Source organism: Heloderma suspectum, chromosome 3 (assembly GCF_057233095.1).
Source record: "Heloderma suspectum isolate Gila_16-S chromosome 3, 16-S_ref, whole genome shotgun sequence".
Classification (NCBI taxonomy): Eukaryota; Metazoa; Chordata; class Lepidosauria; order Squamata; family Helodermatidae; genus Heloderma; species Heloderma suspectum.
In genome coordinates, this window is record NC_139460.1 from 241,715,663 (window position 1) to 241,733,506 (window position 17,844).

Genomic DNA, 17,844 nt, shown 5'->3' on the forward strand with positions numbered 1-17,844 from the left:
AGGGTCCATGTTAAAATAAGTGCAGTATCTAGTTTGGGTTGGGAGGTAATCATCTGATCTCCAAGTACTTCTTATCAAGTGATAAAGGAAACGTTTGGCATGAGAGCTTCCATCTACCCTTCTAGCAAGATAGTAGGGCTGTGGGCTGCAAAGCTTCAACACCTGGAAGAAAAAGGTAGATGGGGAAAAAACCCTATTCATTTAAGAATTATCAACATCAAGGTTATGTTTCATGAAATGGTACTTTTGTGTAGTAGGTGGTATTATTGTTTGGTCTTATTCCAACAGTGTTTATGAAAACAAGTTTCTTTTGTCCAGTTTTTGTTGACTGGTAAGTATGGCAAGGCCAGTTCAGTTTCTGGACTTTATATCACATTTTCTGTGGGATCCCCCCCCCCTGCCCTTTTCAGAATGCTGCCACGGTAAGAGTGAGTTACCCAGCTGAAGCTGTATCCAAACAAAACTGAAACAATGATCAGTACTTGAAACCTAGAACGTGGATGGGTGTGGGAAATTGAGACATCATTATAAAAACCATTCAGCATCTCTCATGTTCCCTCAGGTTTCAGACTTGGTTGGGGTATTGCTGGACCTATTGCTACTCATGGGGCAGAATCCAATGGGGTGCTTACGCTATAACTAAATCTATCTGATACAGGGTGGTCAGTCCCCATCAGACCTGGATCTAAAAAAATCTTTGGAGTAATGAGGCTGCACACAACCTCTCTTCTAACTTTACATTGCTTTACTAATTGCATTAATAGCATATAGAGAATTTACACCTCACATTACAGATACCTGAATGGAATTTGGTTCCTGTCTAATCATACTTAGCACTCACATCAATGGAAGGCTTACCCTACTTAGTGAGACTTTGCTCCGGAGATTATGGGGTCTCAAGGTGCGCATCTCCCTGATGTATTGAGAACTCCAACTGCGGCTATTCCTAGGCCCACTTTCATATCCAGTAGTCCAAACTGTGCATTACCTCACAGACATTTGACCATTGACTCACAAGTCAAAAGACTGTCTTATTGCAATGACCCTGGGTGAGCTGCCCACAGCCTACTTGTTACTCCACAGGATGTTACAAAGGCTATTTTGAGCTGGTGTGCTACGGGATGCTGTAACTGCTGACACAGTGATTGCTGGCTTCAGAATGTAAAGGCCTCTTCACCCAGATTTCAGACATGCTTATGGCATAATTTCGGAGACCCCCCAGTACTCCACAGTTCGCAGCCTTGCTGGAAGCCACCATCATTCATACTACAGGAACCCATTTTCCTAAAATCTAAGACATACAATGGATACCTAACTGATATATACGTGATAATACATAAAATCAAATGTGACACCCAAAGCACCATTCCTAGTCTCACATTCCTTCTCTTGGTACATAGTCATACAACATAGGTACCATTAAACTATAATATGTGCAGGAAATAAAGATACAGAGAAAGACAATTACAAATACTGAAAGGAAATAAATCCTTTGGTTCTTGATTCATATACAGTGTTTCATCAATCTCATAAGGATTCCTAGGAAGGTGCTGCAAGACCATTTAGGTGGGGTTATGAATTGAGATTTCAGTCCTTTGTTGATTATGACCATAACAACATCATCACCATGCTCTCGGTTTCGTTAGTGACATAGCAGAGCACATCTCCTGCCTGACAAAGTTGTGCGGTCTGAAAAGCTACAACAAAAGCTTTTTACTGACATTGTATCTCCACAATGGTGGTAGCATGCACATCCTGGTGTAACTCTTGCAATTTTGGAAGCAAAGCATAAAAAGGTAAAGGTGTCCCCAACCAGTCGTGTCCGACTCTAGGGTGCGGTGCTCATCCCCGTTTCTAAGCCGAAGAGCCAGCGCTGTCCGAAGACGCTTCCGTGGTCATGTGGCCGGCATGACTGAACACCGAGGTGCACGGAACGCTGCTACCTTTACCGCCGAAGCGGTACCTATTTATCTACTTGCAATTTCTTGCTTTCGAACTGCTAGGTTGGCAGAAGCTGGGACTGAAGACGGGAGCTCACTCCGTCACGCAGCACTCGGGTCTCGAACTGCTGACCTGCCGACCTTCCAGTCTGCAGTTCAGCGTCTTAACCACTAAGCCACCGCGGTCCCCAAGCAAAGCATACAGATTAGCAAATGGAGTAGGCAAAAGGTGGACCAATCAAAGGGCATTTGATAGCTTCTTTTGGCCTGTGATGAATGGAGGGTGGGGAAAAGCTTATTAGACTTACGATAGACCTATGGCATAGCAATAAAAAGACCATGGCCATGTAACGAGTGGTAGCAAGTATGCCAGAGGTGCTTCTCTATATTCAGTCATATGCCAAGTGGTATTCAATCATAGATTTAGCGAATTGTTTCTTTGCTATACCCTTGACTGAAGCCTCCAAAACAAGGTTTGCATTCATATTTTGAGGTCGCTAGTATTGTTTTACCTGGATCTCAGTGGGACTGGATAATACCCCAGCCATAGCCCACCAACATGTAGTGGCTTTGTTGGATAAATTGCCTCTCCACATCAGGAGGCAAGTAAATTCTTACATGGATGACATCCTAATTTATGGTAACAGTAAGGAGAAAGTAAAAGATATGACCCTAGAAGTCTTAAAGCTCATAACAGGCACAGAATTCAAAATGAATTTGGATAAAGCCCATTTGCTCCAACCCATGGTTAAGTTTTTATGCATAGTTTGGAACAAGATGGGAGGATGGTGGAACTCTATGCACCATGATCTCCCCTCAAAATGTTAAGCAATTGAGAACAGTCTTGGGTGGATTCAACTTTCTAAAAAAAAAAAAAAAGGAATACCATGCTGCATGCCTAACAATTGGGACCTAGGTTAAAAATGGCATGGGTAGAAGCTCAAACAGGTAAAGAAAATGGGATTTGGGGGTTGAACGAAAGGGCAGATGCTCTTGTCAAAAGAGGATATTAACCAAAGTATTTGGTTAGTATTTAAAGTCACTAATGGAGAAAAAGAGCAGGTAATTAAAACAGTGCATGAATGGGCTCATCAAGGAGAAGAAGAAACATATAGGAAAGTCTGTCAGATCAAGCAATGGAAAGGACAATGCAGAATAATAAGGCAAATAGTACAAAATTGTCTACCTTGTGTGCTACAGAACAAAAAAATAATAGATGGGGCAGAGGGCAAAAGGGCCTTGGAGATAATTACAAATGGATTATATAAACAAACTGTCGTGCACTAAAGAGGGATATCAATATCTTCTAGTGATCATCACCATCTTTTCAGAGAGGTAGAAGCATTCCCAACTCAGAACTCTGGTGGTGCTATCATGGTAAAGAAGTGTACCAGGAGGTATTTTGTACCCCAGTACCTAAGTTCAGATAGGGGAAGTGCTTTTGTGTCAGAAACTGAATCTGCTGTGTGCGGGCTTGGGAGTCAAACAGAAACTGCATATATCCTACTGACCCCAAAGTTCAGGAGCAGGAGAAAGAATGAATCAGACCAATACAAGGAGCTTTTTAAAAAGTGTGCTTGGGACACGAGACTCATTGGGCCAAAAAGTTCCCCACCATTTTGGCAGCCCTACGTACCTCAAACCACTTGCAGACAGAGTACATACCCTACCAAGTACTTTTTGGGCAACCTATGATGTGGGTCACAGTTTTCAAAGAAGGATGGGTATTTGAAGGAGACAAAGCCATGTGGGAATACATAAGGGCAACCCAACACGAAAGGCAAGAGATTCATGCCCGCATTCTCCACCAATTAACTGTGACCAAATCTGTCTGACGTAGGGTGATCAGTCCCCATCAGACCTGGGATCTAAAAAAGCATTGGAGTAATGAGGCTGGACACAAGAGGTGTTCTAACTTTACACTGCTTTACTGATGCATTAGTAGCATATAGAGAATTTGCATGTCACATCACAGATATCAGGTAACATATATAAATTGAATTTGGTCCGTCTAATCATACCACTCACTTCAATGGAAGGCTTACCCTATTCAGCGAGACTTTGCTGTGGAGATTATGGGGTCTCAAGGTGCACACCCTCCTGATGTGTTGAGAATGCTGACTGGGGCTATTCTGAGGCCCACTTTTATATCCATTAGTTCAAAGTCCCTGCATAACCTCACAGATGTTTGACCATTAACACGTATCCATTAATCCAAAGTCACTGCATTACTACAGAGATGTTTGACTGTCAACTCACAAGTCAAGAGACTGTCTTATTTATTTATTTATTTATTTATTTAATTTATTTCTATACCGCCCAATAGCCGAAGCTCTCTGGGCGGTTCACAAAAACTAAAACCAAACAACACACAATAAAACAATTTAAAATATATAGAACATTAGAACTCAGTCTTATTACTGAGGGTGCAGTGTCTCTGGGTGAGCTGACCTTAGCCTAATTGTTACAAGGCTGTTACAAGGGGTATTTCAACCTGTTGTTCTACAGGATGCGTTAATTGCTGACACAGTGATTGCTGGCTTCAGAATGTAAAGGCCTCTTTACACAGTTTTCAGAAGTGTTTATGGCATGATTTCTGAGACCCCCAATATTCCATAGTTCACAGTCTTGTGGAATCCACCATCATTCATATTACAGGAACCCATTTACCTAAAATCTAATACATACTATGGATACCTAACTGATATATACATGATAATGCATAAAATCAAATGTGACACCCAAAATGCAATTCCTAGTCTCACAATGCCCTCGCTGATTCCTTTTCTCCACGGTGATTCCTTTCTGCAAGCCGTGGGTCCTGCCAATTTTGTTGCACAAGTGGGACCCACTTCTTATGCAGGGAAGATTTAGCATTTCCTAGGGGAAGCCGTGAAATGAGCAGAAACACCCATTTCTGGAAGGATGCAGGTCAGTGGAGCTCCCTTATGTTAACTCTGCCAACGTGCCTCCTTCCAGAAGTGACTATTTCCACTCATTTCAACTTGCCATGTAAGCACTAAATCTCTATTGTGCAAATGATGGGGGCCGCTTGTGCAACATAGTTGGTCTGGCATAAGAACATCAGTAGAGGTGTAAGCACCTCATTGGATTCTCCTCATGGAATGTTATGTTGCAATGGTGAAAGGGAAAACTTTTTGTCTTTCTTCATCTAATGAGAAGAATCTGATGATTTCATACAGGTTCAGGCATGGTGTCTCTTATAGTGTGCTCTTTGTGGCTTATCCTTGAAGATCCTTTGTAGGCTACTACTAGTGCAGAACATAATGGCTTGCTTCTTTCTGGCATGGCTCATTGTGGCCAAATTCCAATGTTATGGCAATGGGGTGGTTGCTGCCCAAAAAACTTTCACAATGTGCCGTAAAGCTGTCATAACATATGTGGTCACATCCCATGGGTGTTGATGGGATTGCACAGTAAGTCTCCATGTCAGTCTGGCAGACAGTAGCTGGATGGGGACTTACTGTGTGATACTACTGACCCTTGGAGAAAGCCGATTTCTGGTATTACAACAGCATCCCGGAATTTTGACCCCATGGAAATGGGGTTTTTACAGCAAGCACCTTGCCACTGTACTGTTTGAATTGGACCTGAGAAGTACCCTAAGGGTGCAATGTTATGCATAGGATTATACCCTACATTATGCAGTGATTTCTTGTAATCTTCTAGACATAATTCATAGTGCAGTTTTTAATCTATAAAGCTCTGAACTGTTTGGATCTCACTTACCAAAGAGATTTCTCCCTTCCTTCCCATATTTTGTTCAGATACACTGCAGTTAGTAAACATTATCTAAGACTGACTGACTAAGAACACTCTGTGGGTACCAGTGATTATGTAGAAAGAAATCTTGTTGGTGTCTGCTACATAGTTGTCAAACGCCATCCCTACAGAACCCACAGATAAGGATATTCCAAGATGTTTATAATAACTTTCTGTTTAGACTGTATTCTTGCCATTTTGATATACACAGTAGTAGAGATTTTAATTTTGCTTAGGATTTGACATGGCAGGCTTTGTTTTAGAGAGGTATTATAAGTTTTTCTGAGTTTGTAGATTGAAATATGACTAAATAAATACATACAGATCTGAATAGTTTTATTGTTTGCTATAAAATAGGAAAATAATTTTCAATGATACCTATGTTCTTAGGAAAGAAATTAGAAATGGTCACTATTTTTTTAGTTTTTGAAAATGGTTGTTTTCTGTTTTTCAAAATTACCCTTTTAGTAAAAATATTTCATCAAGAGCTGCCTTTACATGCTGATCCCTTTTCAGAAATTCATCCATATTTGTAAAATTGTGGTGGAAATACCATTTTGGGATAGATAGTGATTCAACTGTTTTATAGTGACAGAGTAACAACTCTGTTTTGTTTGAACTATTGTTGCTATAAACGAAATCTTGATAAGTCCCCTGTATGTCCTAATGCATGTAATGAATTTGACTGAGATTATAAAAATCTACATAGATGGTTGAAAAATCCAGTCTGAATGCACTTCATTATATTAAAAAAAAAAGAGGAAGGTAACAAAAAAGAGAGACCTTTTAAACAATCATTTGGGGTGTGAGAAAGACTGCACTTTATAAGTAAGGAGACACTTACCAGAACACAATGTTCATGTCTGTGTTCAGTGAATCAGTAAGGATTTCAGAAGCTGAGTATCATTTATGAGCTGGCTGGCTTGCTGTCTACTGCCAGTTTGCAGTAATCGGGCCAAGATTACATCTTCTTTTTGCATGTTGTATTCTTATAACAGGTGTCTGCAGACTCTAGCTCCTCCATGAACTCCAACACACCTTTGGTGAGGATAACTACTCGCCTCTCCTCCAATGCTGATGCTCCAATGTTGGCAGGAGTCTCAGAGTACGAATTACCGGAAGATCCAAAATGGGAGTTTGCAAGGGATAAGTAAGTGAAATCTTGCCATTAATAGCATTTCAGTGGCTCTGGTGGAACAAGGAGACCTCCATCCATCCTGTCCGCACTCTTCCAGTTACAGTGCTCTCCACTTACACCATTTGTGTTTGGAGATGCTAAAGCAAAATTTAAGACATTTCTCTATTCCGAGAAGGTAGAATTCTCCTAATCTTCACTACCCAGATAAATGATTTTTGAGACATCTTTTTAATTTTCAGATTCCTGCCTGTTTATCTGTTTGAATAATTAGTTAGCAAAAAATGTGAAAATGGCTTAAGGGAGGAGTAAGTTTTCTTTTTTGTCCTGTTTGAATAACAATCTCATTTTGATTTTTCAACAAAAGGTTTTTTCAATTTTAAAAGAGTAACAATCTTTGTTCAGTTGAGAAATAGCATAGAGGAAGATTAAATTTCATTCACAGAAACTGACCAACACAGTTTCCAATTCCTTGCATTGATTTTAGTTTGATGTTACAGACTGCAAGACTAAAAACTTGTTTCTTTTATTTTAAGAATAAAAATTGATATTTTGAGGTTCTCATATGTATCAGGCTATATCATGCCAGGGAACAAAACAACCAATTATCTTATAAAGCACCTAAGATTTTATAATGACTATGCAGAAATTAAAATGTATGACAGTCTCTGTTTGAAAGTTCACATTTTAGTAGACATAATACAAAAGCAGAGTGGGGAGGGAAGAGGAAAGCAAGCAGTGGAAGTAAGGAGGGGAAAGTAGGTTCCCCAGCTGCTACCTCTCTGGCTGATAGATGAGATCAGGTTGGTCTTTGCTATGATGTTCTTTCTGAGAGGCAAGAGAGTAGCTCTTGGTTCCCTGACTGGTTGCAGAGGCGTAACACTTTAGATTTGGGAAATGGTAATGCACTGATAGATTATTGCTTGGTCCAGTGGTGACAAAGTGATTCCACATACAAAGCTGCTGCATTGGGTGTGCATACACTTTCCATGCCCAGGGATAACAAATTACATCCAGAAATGTGGTAATGTGTGCAAAATTTCATGCACCTGAACATGTAGAATCCTCATTAGGCTGCCTATCATCTATCTATCTATCTATCATAATTTTTTCTATCTATCATCTATAACTCACCCCCCAAAATATAAAAAGAAATACAGAGAGAAAGAGATTTGTATATATCCATATCAGTGAATACATGTGAAATCCATATATATGAAAATACAACTTTCAAGTAATTATACCTAAGCATGAAGCACTATATGCATAAATATTTTCTTAAAGACTGAAGTGTTCATGCAGCCTTGCAGTGCTCCTGGGTTCTCAGGATAGAGGGGTTCAACTGGAGTCTATAGTCCAGCTGACTTCCTGGTGCTACAATGCAATCAGAGTTCATTTTGAATAATTAATAGCTACTAATATTCTGAGCAGAATTTATGCAGCACCACTTTGGGCTTACTAAGAATTATTGTCTTTTCCTACTGAGTGGATATACATTCTAGCCTGTCCTACAGCTATTTCTGATAGGATATTTTAATACACAGAAGTAACTAACTAAATAAATCTCTTCTTAATAACACTGCATACTTTGGTTTGAAATGGTGTAGCACAACTTTTATTGCACACACAACCTTGTTCTCATAAACCTTTCAGTGCACAGTGGCACATGTAAACCCTTGCCTGTGTTGTTTAAAATGTGTAGCGATCCAGCTGAGTGTATGTACTGCATCCAGCTTTGGGGATGCTACTACAAGGACTAAAAAGTCTGTATCGATAGAAGTAACTTACGATGTCCTGGAGGGGTTTTCAGACCACATGAATGCAGCTTCTCCCACTGACACCATGTGCTGATACTGGTTTTCCACACATGGAATGTGTTAGGATTGCAATACCCCTACAGTGAAACAGGACGCACATTGAAAACAGAATTTATCCTAGCAGTATTTAATGTGCAGAAAATCCTTAGATTTAGAATCTGCTCTACATTTTTGAAAACTTCAAAACAGTTGTTTTGAAAATTGAGTTGTGGTATTTATAAAAAATGATAATTAAAAAGCCTTGTATGTGCATTTCTGGAAATATTCTTAATTATGTGGATGAAAGGTGGTGCCATACATGTCACTTGCCACCTGCAAGATTCTAGTCAACAGTGGGGGTCTGTATACTTGATTCTGTCAGCCTTTCCCTTAGGGGAAACATTAATGCGGAAAATCTTAGAGCATTAAACATTTGAAAACAGCATTCGGCATAAATGTGGGTGGAGCGGGTTTGTAATGAAAGAAGGCTCTTTAAGAGCAGTTTATTAGATTGGGGGGCCGCAGGCGCACAATGACAGGATTGTTATGCTCATACTAGAAGCACAAGAACACATAAATTAACCATTTTCCAATGCAAATGTTTGCTTTCTGCCAAGACCTTAAATTAAATTTTAGTTTCAGAGAAAATGCAGCATGATCTCAGCACAAAACATACTACCCTTTAGTCTTTGTGTATTGTCAAAGTAGCATGCACTTTTCATAACAGATATAACCCAATGTATATATTCACATTAGCATGATTAAATGGAAAGCTTTTTCCAATTAAAAGTCTCTATTTAAACTCATCCCATTTGATTTTTAATCGTGGCATTTTGCCAAGCCCACTTAATTTTCTCCAGGAGAGAACACAGTGCACTATTCTTATATGAGGCACATTAATACAGCTAGTGGATGATGTAGGTAGTAAGCACTCCTATTAATTCAACATCTCGTCTGTGCTTAATTCCTAATCTGAGATTGTTACTCACAGTCGCTGTCTGTTGTGGAAGACTGAAACAACAATAGTAATCAAAAAGCGGCAAAAAATATGTAAGGAAAAAACAACAAAGCTGCATATGAAAAACAGTATCCTTTATTTCTGACACATTTCAAGATTAAATTATTGTTCCAGGAAAGGTGTCCTTTACAGTTAAATATGACAGTTGGATTTGCTCACCTTCACAATATCGATGGCCAAGGAACTTCTATGAACACATCTCCAAAGTCACGGCAGTAAAAAGTCACAAACCCTCTTCAAAAATGGTGCTTAATTGTATCAGTAAAAGTTTTCTGCCTTGATTTCAGAGACATACTCATAGAAGAAGCTCTTTAACCATCATTATTAAGAAGGTGAGCAGATCCTCATGCCTTTAACATGAAGATACCTTCCGTAAGCATGTCTTTATCTACAAATTTGTTGAGAATAAACAGTCTTGTATTATCACAGCTACAGAAGCCCTCGTTGCAAATGCAAATATGAGGCTGGTTGTGGTTACTTAGCAGTGAGGAAAAATACTCCGCACATGCTCTGTGATGCTCTCTTATGGAGCATTCTGCAAAATTAACAGGAAATGGGCAGCCCCTCCTCATGTGAAGCTTTGTCTGTTCATTAGTCTTATTCAGCTTTTTGTGGGTATTGATCCTGAGTAGTGGTCAGAGTGATGGACTGGGAGCTGGGAGATCCGGGTTCTAGTCCCCATTCGGCCATGGAAGCTCACTGGATGACTTTGGGCCAGTCACAGACTCTCAGCCCAACCTACCTCACAGGGTTGTTGTTGTGAGGATAAAATGGAGAAGAGGAGGATAATGTAAGCTGCCTTGGGTTCCTTGCAAGAGGAAAAAAGGCGGGGTATAAATGCAATAAAATAAATAAATAAATAAATAAATAAATAGATAGATAGAACCCTGAAATGTCTGTGGAATAGGACTCTGAATAGGAACCCTGAATATTTCTTTTAGTGTCTTAAGCAAAGCAGGGCCACTCTTTCTAAGTCATACAATTAATTCAAAAGTAACTTTTTAAAAAGCCCTGTCTTAATATCTTCTATCCTGTTTATATTTCAAAGATCCCTTGAAAGGGTGTTGTTGTCACCCTAATAAATAATGCTAACTTTCAGTTAATAAAAGAAGAGCTAAAGCCAAACAAACACAAATAAATAAACTTTTTGGTCACTTTGTGGCCCAGCTGGAAAAGGAGTTGTTGGGGGGTGGGGTGAGGAGCAATAACCGAGCTTCAGAGCAAGGTATTAAAAATTTCAGGGTAACTTTAAGAAACTTGAATGTTACATGGTGTGATTTCTTTGACTAACATATTGCATTTGGAGAATGCTATACATCTTACCAGCTAGCCATAAAATCAAATTCCCGTTCCTGCCAGTATATGGAAGGTTTTGCCAGAAGAGTATTAATTACACACAGAACTTTTCCTCAGAAGACTGACTGAAGGAGTGTGCACAAACTCCAGCATGTACTATAATACCCTTGTTAGCTCAAATGCCCTAGTCAAAATGTTTGCTGAAAGATACCTTTATTTTTAGCTCTTGTGTTACACCGACTTCATCCCCTCTTCAGATGCTGTGTGCTAATCCTCTATTTACATCCTTAGGTTGACGCTGGGGAAGCCCCTTGGGGAAGGATGCTTTGGTCAAGTTGTCATGGCGGAAGCAGTGGGAATTGACAAAGACAGGCCAAAAGAAGCCGTTACTGTTGCAGTGAAAATGTTGAAAGGTAATATGGGGGAGAGGCAGGACTGAGTTGAGGTGGCAGGTTCTGCAAAGAATGTTTCTCTTGTGGCATCCGACTCCCTAACTATAGAAGGCCAGAGTTCATTTAGTTCACCTTGGGCTTCAGCAGTTTTCAGTCTAAATCAGTCCTTTTGACAGCCTATTTATCTTTTGCAACAGGTATTTACAAGCAAGTCAAAGTCCTGTTATGATTGTTTATTCCTCATCTCTTGATTTGGTCCACAGGGAAGACTATATGCTCTCATTTGGTTGATTAAAACTTACTCAAAGGCATTTGTAGCATAACTGCATTAGGAAATAAATTATTGGACTTGATCCAGTCTCTTCTAACACATTTGAAAAGAGAGAAAGAGAGACCAAAAGTTTATAAAACAAAATATGCACAAATATGATGGTGATGGGACCTTAATTGTTTTTTAAAAATGCATGTTTACAATTTTATCTGAATAATGGCAGCCATTGTCAACAAACATAGGGCAGAATCCAACACTGCTCTTGTGTGGTCAGCCCTGCCAATTCTGTTCTGCAAGTGGTTCCCTCCCCTTGCGGAATGGCGATTTAGCACTTCCAGGGCAACCTGAAATGAGCAGAAATGCTCATTTCTGGAAGGGGACAGATCAGCAGAGCTCACATAAGGCCAGCTCCACTAACGCATGGGCAGCATTGGATTCTGCCCAGTGGTTATTCTTCCAGTGCCTTTTGGCCAGAGAAAAGCAGCTACCATGCTAAGTTCATAAGTTTCTTGTTTATAAGAAAACGACCATCTAGGATGAGTGCTACATGTAAATCACTAGTTATGGAATTAGTCTTATTATTTAGTGCAATATCACAGTAATAGTATAATTTAGAAATACAGATCCTTGGACGCTGGAAACACAGAAGATAAATCAAATGGATCTCTTGCTAATAATTCTGTGATACGTTGTTCTCACCTGGGGCGTTTGCATTCTAGGCACAGAGAAGAGGAAATAAAGTTAAAGGAGGTGATTTCCCCCTCCCAATAGTTTGATTTGAAATAAGCAGTACCTATTTTCTTTTGAAAACCAGTTTGAGTTTTATCCTGCAATTGTAAATTTGTATCTTACACCATGAAGTACCATAATTAATAATTTGTTGAGATTTGTAGAAACCCAGTTATTAGTGAGCTATGTTGAAACATTCATATAGTTTCCCCTTCTGGATCTCCTCTATTCAAAAGGGAGAGAGGAAACACCCTCATCCAGTAGACTGGAATGCTGGACCACTGATAGTCATGATCACATATTAGCGCAACCATCCATCTGCCTTGCATGGGGAAGGAAATACTGTTACATATATGAGCAGATCCGGATCTGCGTATTTAGGGGGATTTGTGATTGTATATTTGCAGACAGACAGATGAAACTTTATAATAATTTATGATATCCATTCTGAAGGAGGGACTCCAGTCAGTTCATGGATTCTTCCAAGGAAAGCTGTCCTGGTGGCAAATGCTATTGGTGTTGTACTAGTGGTCACTTATGCTAGCGCAACGCAATTTACATTAGTGGTAGTAGCAGATAGGATACCGCCCTGTGTTTTTCTTCATTTTTGTTTTTATCCTTGTTGATTTCCTCCCCAACTTCCCCATGGAGGTTAACTGGAAAGAAGCAGAGCACACACCTGAGACAACAAAAGAGAAAATAGTTTATTTTGGAGCTGGCCTGAGAACCACGCTTACAGGGAAGTGCTGTTCAGACCTAGAAGCCTGCATTTTATTTCCATAATATATTGGTCTTTAAATGACATCATACCAGTTGGATAATCTATAGTGAATCAATGCAGCAGTTAATGAAGAAAAGTTAGTTGGGCTGGTACATTAGTTAAAACTGCTGTGGAACTTGTTCTGTCTTGTGCAGATGATGCTACAGAAAAAGACCTGTCTGACCTGGTGTCCGAGATGGAGATGATGAAAATGATTGGAAAGCACAAAAATATCATCAATCTCCTTGGGGCATGTACACAGGATGGTGAGTGTCATTTTGATTTTGCAAACTGGAGGCGATGAAATAATGCCGTTTCATTATGTAATGTATGGTAGCTATTAACTCTGTGCAAGTGAAATGAAAATGACATTGTAAGATGCAGTGGAGAGGGGCAGGTGGGAGTCCTGTTTGAAGAACTCCAGGAAGTAGCATTCTGGGCTTAAAGAAGTGAAATATAAAAGCAATGGTCAGCATTTTCTGCATCACAGACTTTGGTGCAGAATTGCTATCCTTATTCGGCAGATTGTCATATCTCTCTGCCGGTTTCTGTGCTTTTACACTGTACTTCCCTTCACTCCAAAGTTGGATGGCTTAATATTATTTAGTTCATTCTGTCCTCCTTGCATGTTTCCCTACTGATTTCTTCTGCAGGAAAAAACAGTGGGGCAGGAGAACTCAGTGGGAAGGAGGTCTCTGGGTGAAATATTAATCTGATTCTATGGCGTGAATATGCATGAGTAGCCCCTTCAGAGGAGATAGTACGATTCCTTGTGGTGGGAGAACAAAAGATGTATTTCACATAAGACAAAATCCTATTCACATGTTATTAAAACTGGAAAACTCACCAGGTGAGCAGGAAGTGGGGCTGTACCAGGGACCCCCCCCCGGCCCCGATTTGACACACATTATGTAGTCCTGCCACTAACATCTGTACATACAGCACGAAGGTCTGTAGGCTTCCAAGTGAGCCAGGACACTGCAACTCATGTGGAGGTCCCCCCCCTCACAGATTTTTGCTCTGTATGCACAGACATTAGGGGCAGAACTATGTAATGTACGTCACATCTGGGGGCGGAGCTACCCAATGTAGGCCCACTTGCATGGTGAGTTTTCCAGTTTTTATAATGCATGAATAGAGCTAGAGATGCAGGAATAGTAAACACACACTTTTGCTTCCTGTTACTTTTTTATTATCTTGATATTTTTTAATATCAAATGCCCCTTTCACTGTGGTTAAAGAATGGAAAGACTGGACTTTCCCCCCACATTTCATTAAGATTGGAGCTCTAACTAACTATAAATGTAAAAGTAAAGACTTGGTTCACACATCACAACAAGCCACCATGGGTTAATTTCCCACTGGGGCTTGTTACTCCATGCTGGCTGACATTTCTTATATGCAAGCTGCAGTGGTTGTGCAAACCCGGTCAGGGTGGGTAGTTGGTATGGTTAACAAACTACCTACAACCCTAAAACAACCATGCCAACAACCCACCCTACCTGGGTTCACACGGCACAACAAGCTGCAACACCCCCCACTGGGGCTTGCATTTTAGAAAAGTTGGCCACTGTGTGACAAGCCCTGCAGGTAAATTAACCCACAGTGGATTTTCATGATGTGCAAACAGGCTCATTGTGTGATGAGGATCACCTAGTCTGCTTGGTGTTCTTCGATATGTTCACTGGGAGTGGGTGGATGGGTAGGCAGGTATGTACATAAGTATATGGAAAATGTGTGTGTGCATGCACGCGCGCACATATGAAGGCAACTGAGCAGAATTGTATGTGTTAAAGAAGTGCACTGAGGCTTTTGTTTGCCATTAAATTTGTTACTTGTATTAGGCTGAACTTATAATCTAAATAAATAATGAGTAGTAATATTTTTAGGTCTCCCATGAATCTGAAAATGTGGGGTTGACTGTACTTTTATGGGTCAATGGCACTGAACATTTTTTGTCCCACTTCTCATTCTGTGTATGTGCTTACTTTGAAGGGCCACTATATGTGCTCGTTGAATATGCTTCGAAAGGGAATTTGCGAGAGTACCTGCGAGCACGGCGGCCACCAGGAATGGAATATTCATTTGATATTAACCGGGTACCCGAAGAGCAGATGACATTCAAAGATTTAGTCTCATGTACATACCAACTGGCAAGAGGCATGGAATATTTAGCATCACAAAAAGTAAGCCAAAGCTATTAAAATATTTTCTTTCACTTTTTAATGCTGATATTAGCAATGTTTAACTTGAAGGCTGCTAAAGACGGCCAAAACAGTTTTATGCTGCCGTGTGGGCTCTTTTTTGCATCTCACAATAGTGTTATTAAATCTGAAGAATGAGATCAGCATCCCTGCTGCTACGTGGTGTGGCATTAGGAACATTAACGTATGTAGGTATCCTCATTTATTTCAATGGAAGTGTGCAAAGGATTGCGTGTGTGGATCTGCTCCCTCTGTTGAACTGAATGGGAGAGCCCTCATTAAACTTGAGAACTTTACCTGTAGCCCACTGGACTGGGATGGAGAATTTTTAAAGTACTTTTCTCACTGAAAAGTGGGCCAGTGGTAGAGCCTAAGTGTGGTGGAGTTGGATCACATTTGCTCCATTTCTCTACTGGTACAATAGGCCTTCATGCACAGGGTCCAATGTGTGTAATGCATGTTTAATCCATAAAACTGAGGGTTAAAGAATTTGCAGATTTGATCAACACACATTGAGTTCTATGTGTATTGGCCTATTCCTGTGTTCCATTGAACATATGGGCATTTGGCAGGCCCAGAGATTGTACAGGTATGCTATTGGGCAGATAGGCATATCTCACCACCTTTTATATATTGCCTTAGATCTTACATTCCCATGAGCAGAACTCTTCTCTGGAGGATTGGGGGATCTTCTGGAACTGTGTTGGAGGTGATGCTGGGGACCGCCAAGGGAAGGAGGAATTGGCAAAAATTGCCTTCTCTCTCTCCTGCCAGCAGAACACTCCCAAAGGGAAGCTCAGTATCCAAGCCATTGTGTTGACATAACCAGCCTCAGTATCAGTAATATAAAAAGGATGGATAATAATGGCCATAATAAAGCAACTGTATGATCTTCATAATTGCAGGATAAAATGTGATTGCATGACTGTCGGGGCAACAAGGCATCTGAAAAATATTTGCATGGTTTTTGAATCTTATTGTTCTTAAGCTCACCTCTTGATTTTATGGAACTGTGTCATGGTGTCTGAACATTTGAAAATAGTAAGTGGAGGAATATTGATCAAGCTAACTGCTTAGAAGATCTTAGTTGGGGAGAAGGACATTTTCACACGTTTGAAAATGCTAGGCAGGAGCCAGTGTCTACCTTGATTCATCTGGAATTGCAGAACATTTCCAGATGTGGCTGGCAGCAATCATGTTCATAAAAATATTTTGCAAATTACGTTCATCATGGGTGCAAAAAGTAAAAATAAAAATGTTAGTAGCCCATAGTGGTGAACAACTTGTCCACCCCTACTTGGAAGTTTTCAGCTAATCTCTTTGAATGGTGTTGTCAGTTTTTAAAATATTAATATTATATTAATAAGTATTTTTACTAGCAGAATTGTTCATAAAGGTTCCAGTAAAGCACTCCAGATTTAGTTGGTAACAAATATATGCATGGGTAATCAAACTCTGGGTTATGCTTATTAAGGTTTCTGTTAAAGGTGGAGTCAGGGAAAAAATAATTCTTCAGAAAATAATATTACAAAATGAACTTAGGGATTCATAAATTCAAAACTAATGTGGATAAACTGCAAGCTGTTTAGCCAAGCAGGCAACAAAAACGTAACCTTGAGATTTTGCTTATTAAACTAAGTCCACAACATACTGCTAACGTACTGAATATGAAAGAGAGCGGGGGGCATTCCTTTCCCTAGAGCCTTCAAGGGAATTATATATGCTAGCATTAGATAACCGGTGAAAAGAAGAAGGGGCAATGTTCTGTGAACAAATCAGTCATTTGTCTCCACTTAAAATATTTGCCTGCTGAGAAAACTAGCTGAAACAACATAATTTCAATATTCACTCCGCAGAGACCCATTTGCTAGTTTCCTCTATCACTACACATTGTCTTAAGTTATAATTAAGTAAACCTTACATTTTTCTGAATAAGAATGATGGTGGAGGTGCAAGGACAGCTTTGCTAGTGCTGAGTTTGGTGAAACATAATTGGCTTTGCTGTTGACCTGACCACAATATCATCATGGGGGAAGGAGGGACAGGGGAGTTGGGAGCAATAAGGTGGAGGAAAGAATCTACTACCAAGTAACTTACCTCACAAATTGTGTAGTAATTGGTCATCAGCACTCCAATGATGTGTTGCTTGTTACATTAGAAGCAATGACATTTTCCAGTATTATGGACTCTATCTGAATTTCCAGGCAGGTAAAAACAAAACAACAAAAATACCATTTTGGATGCTTTTTAAATCTTAAAATAATGGGCATCAACCCAAATGTTTATAATTTTTAGAAGTTCTGTGAAACAGTTCTGTCCTAATCTAGTGAACATTGATCAGTGTGCCTAAACGGTTCTTCCTGACCACATGTTGCCCAAAGCTGCTGTGGATGTTTTTATGCGGAGAATGTAGCCTTTGGATTGTCAGATGTAGCATTCACCTAGGTATAGAAAGCCATGAGTATGACAGAAAGCTGTGCATATGTGGGCTGGGGCAGGGGGCACTAAAGGTGCCATTGC

At 40.0% G+C, this 17,844-nt stretch overlaps 1 protein-coding gene across 4 annotated transcripts in view; it reads left to right on the forward strand.

Moving 5' to 3' along the window:
* Positions 1–17,844, forward strand: part of FGFR2 (fibroblast growth factor receptor 2) — a 212,059-nt gene that overhangs the window by 175,247 nt on the left and 18,968 nt on the right. For all 4 annotated transcript variants that reach the window (XM_084846048.1, XM_084846046.1, XM_084846045.1 and 1 more), the window contains 4 exons: positions 6,722–6,873; positions 11,260–11,381; positions 13,276–13,386; positions 15,116–15,306. In XM_084846048.1, coding sequence (XP_084702174.1) covers positions 6,722–6,873; positions 11,260–11,381; positions 13,276–13,386; positions 15,116–15,306 — 576 coding nt within the window. The remainder of the gene's footprint in view (positions 1–6,721; positions 6,874–11,259; positions 11,382–13,275; positions 13,387–15,115; positions 15,307–17,844) is intronic.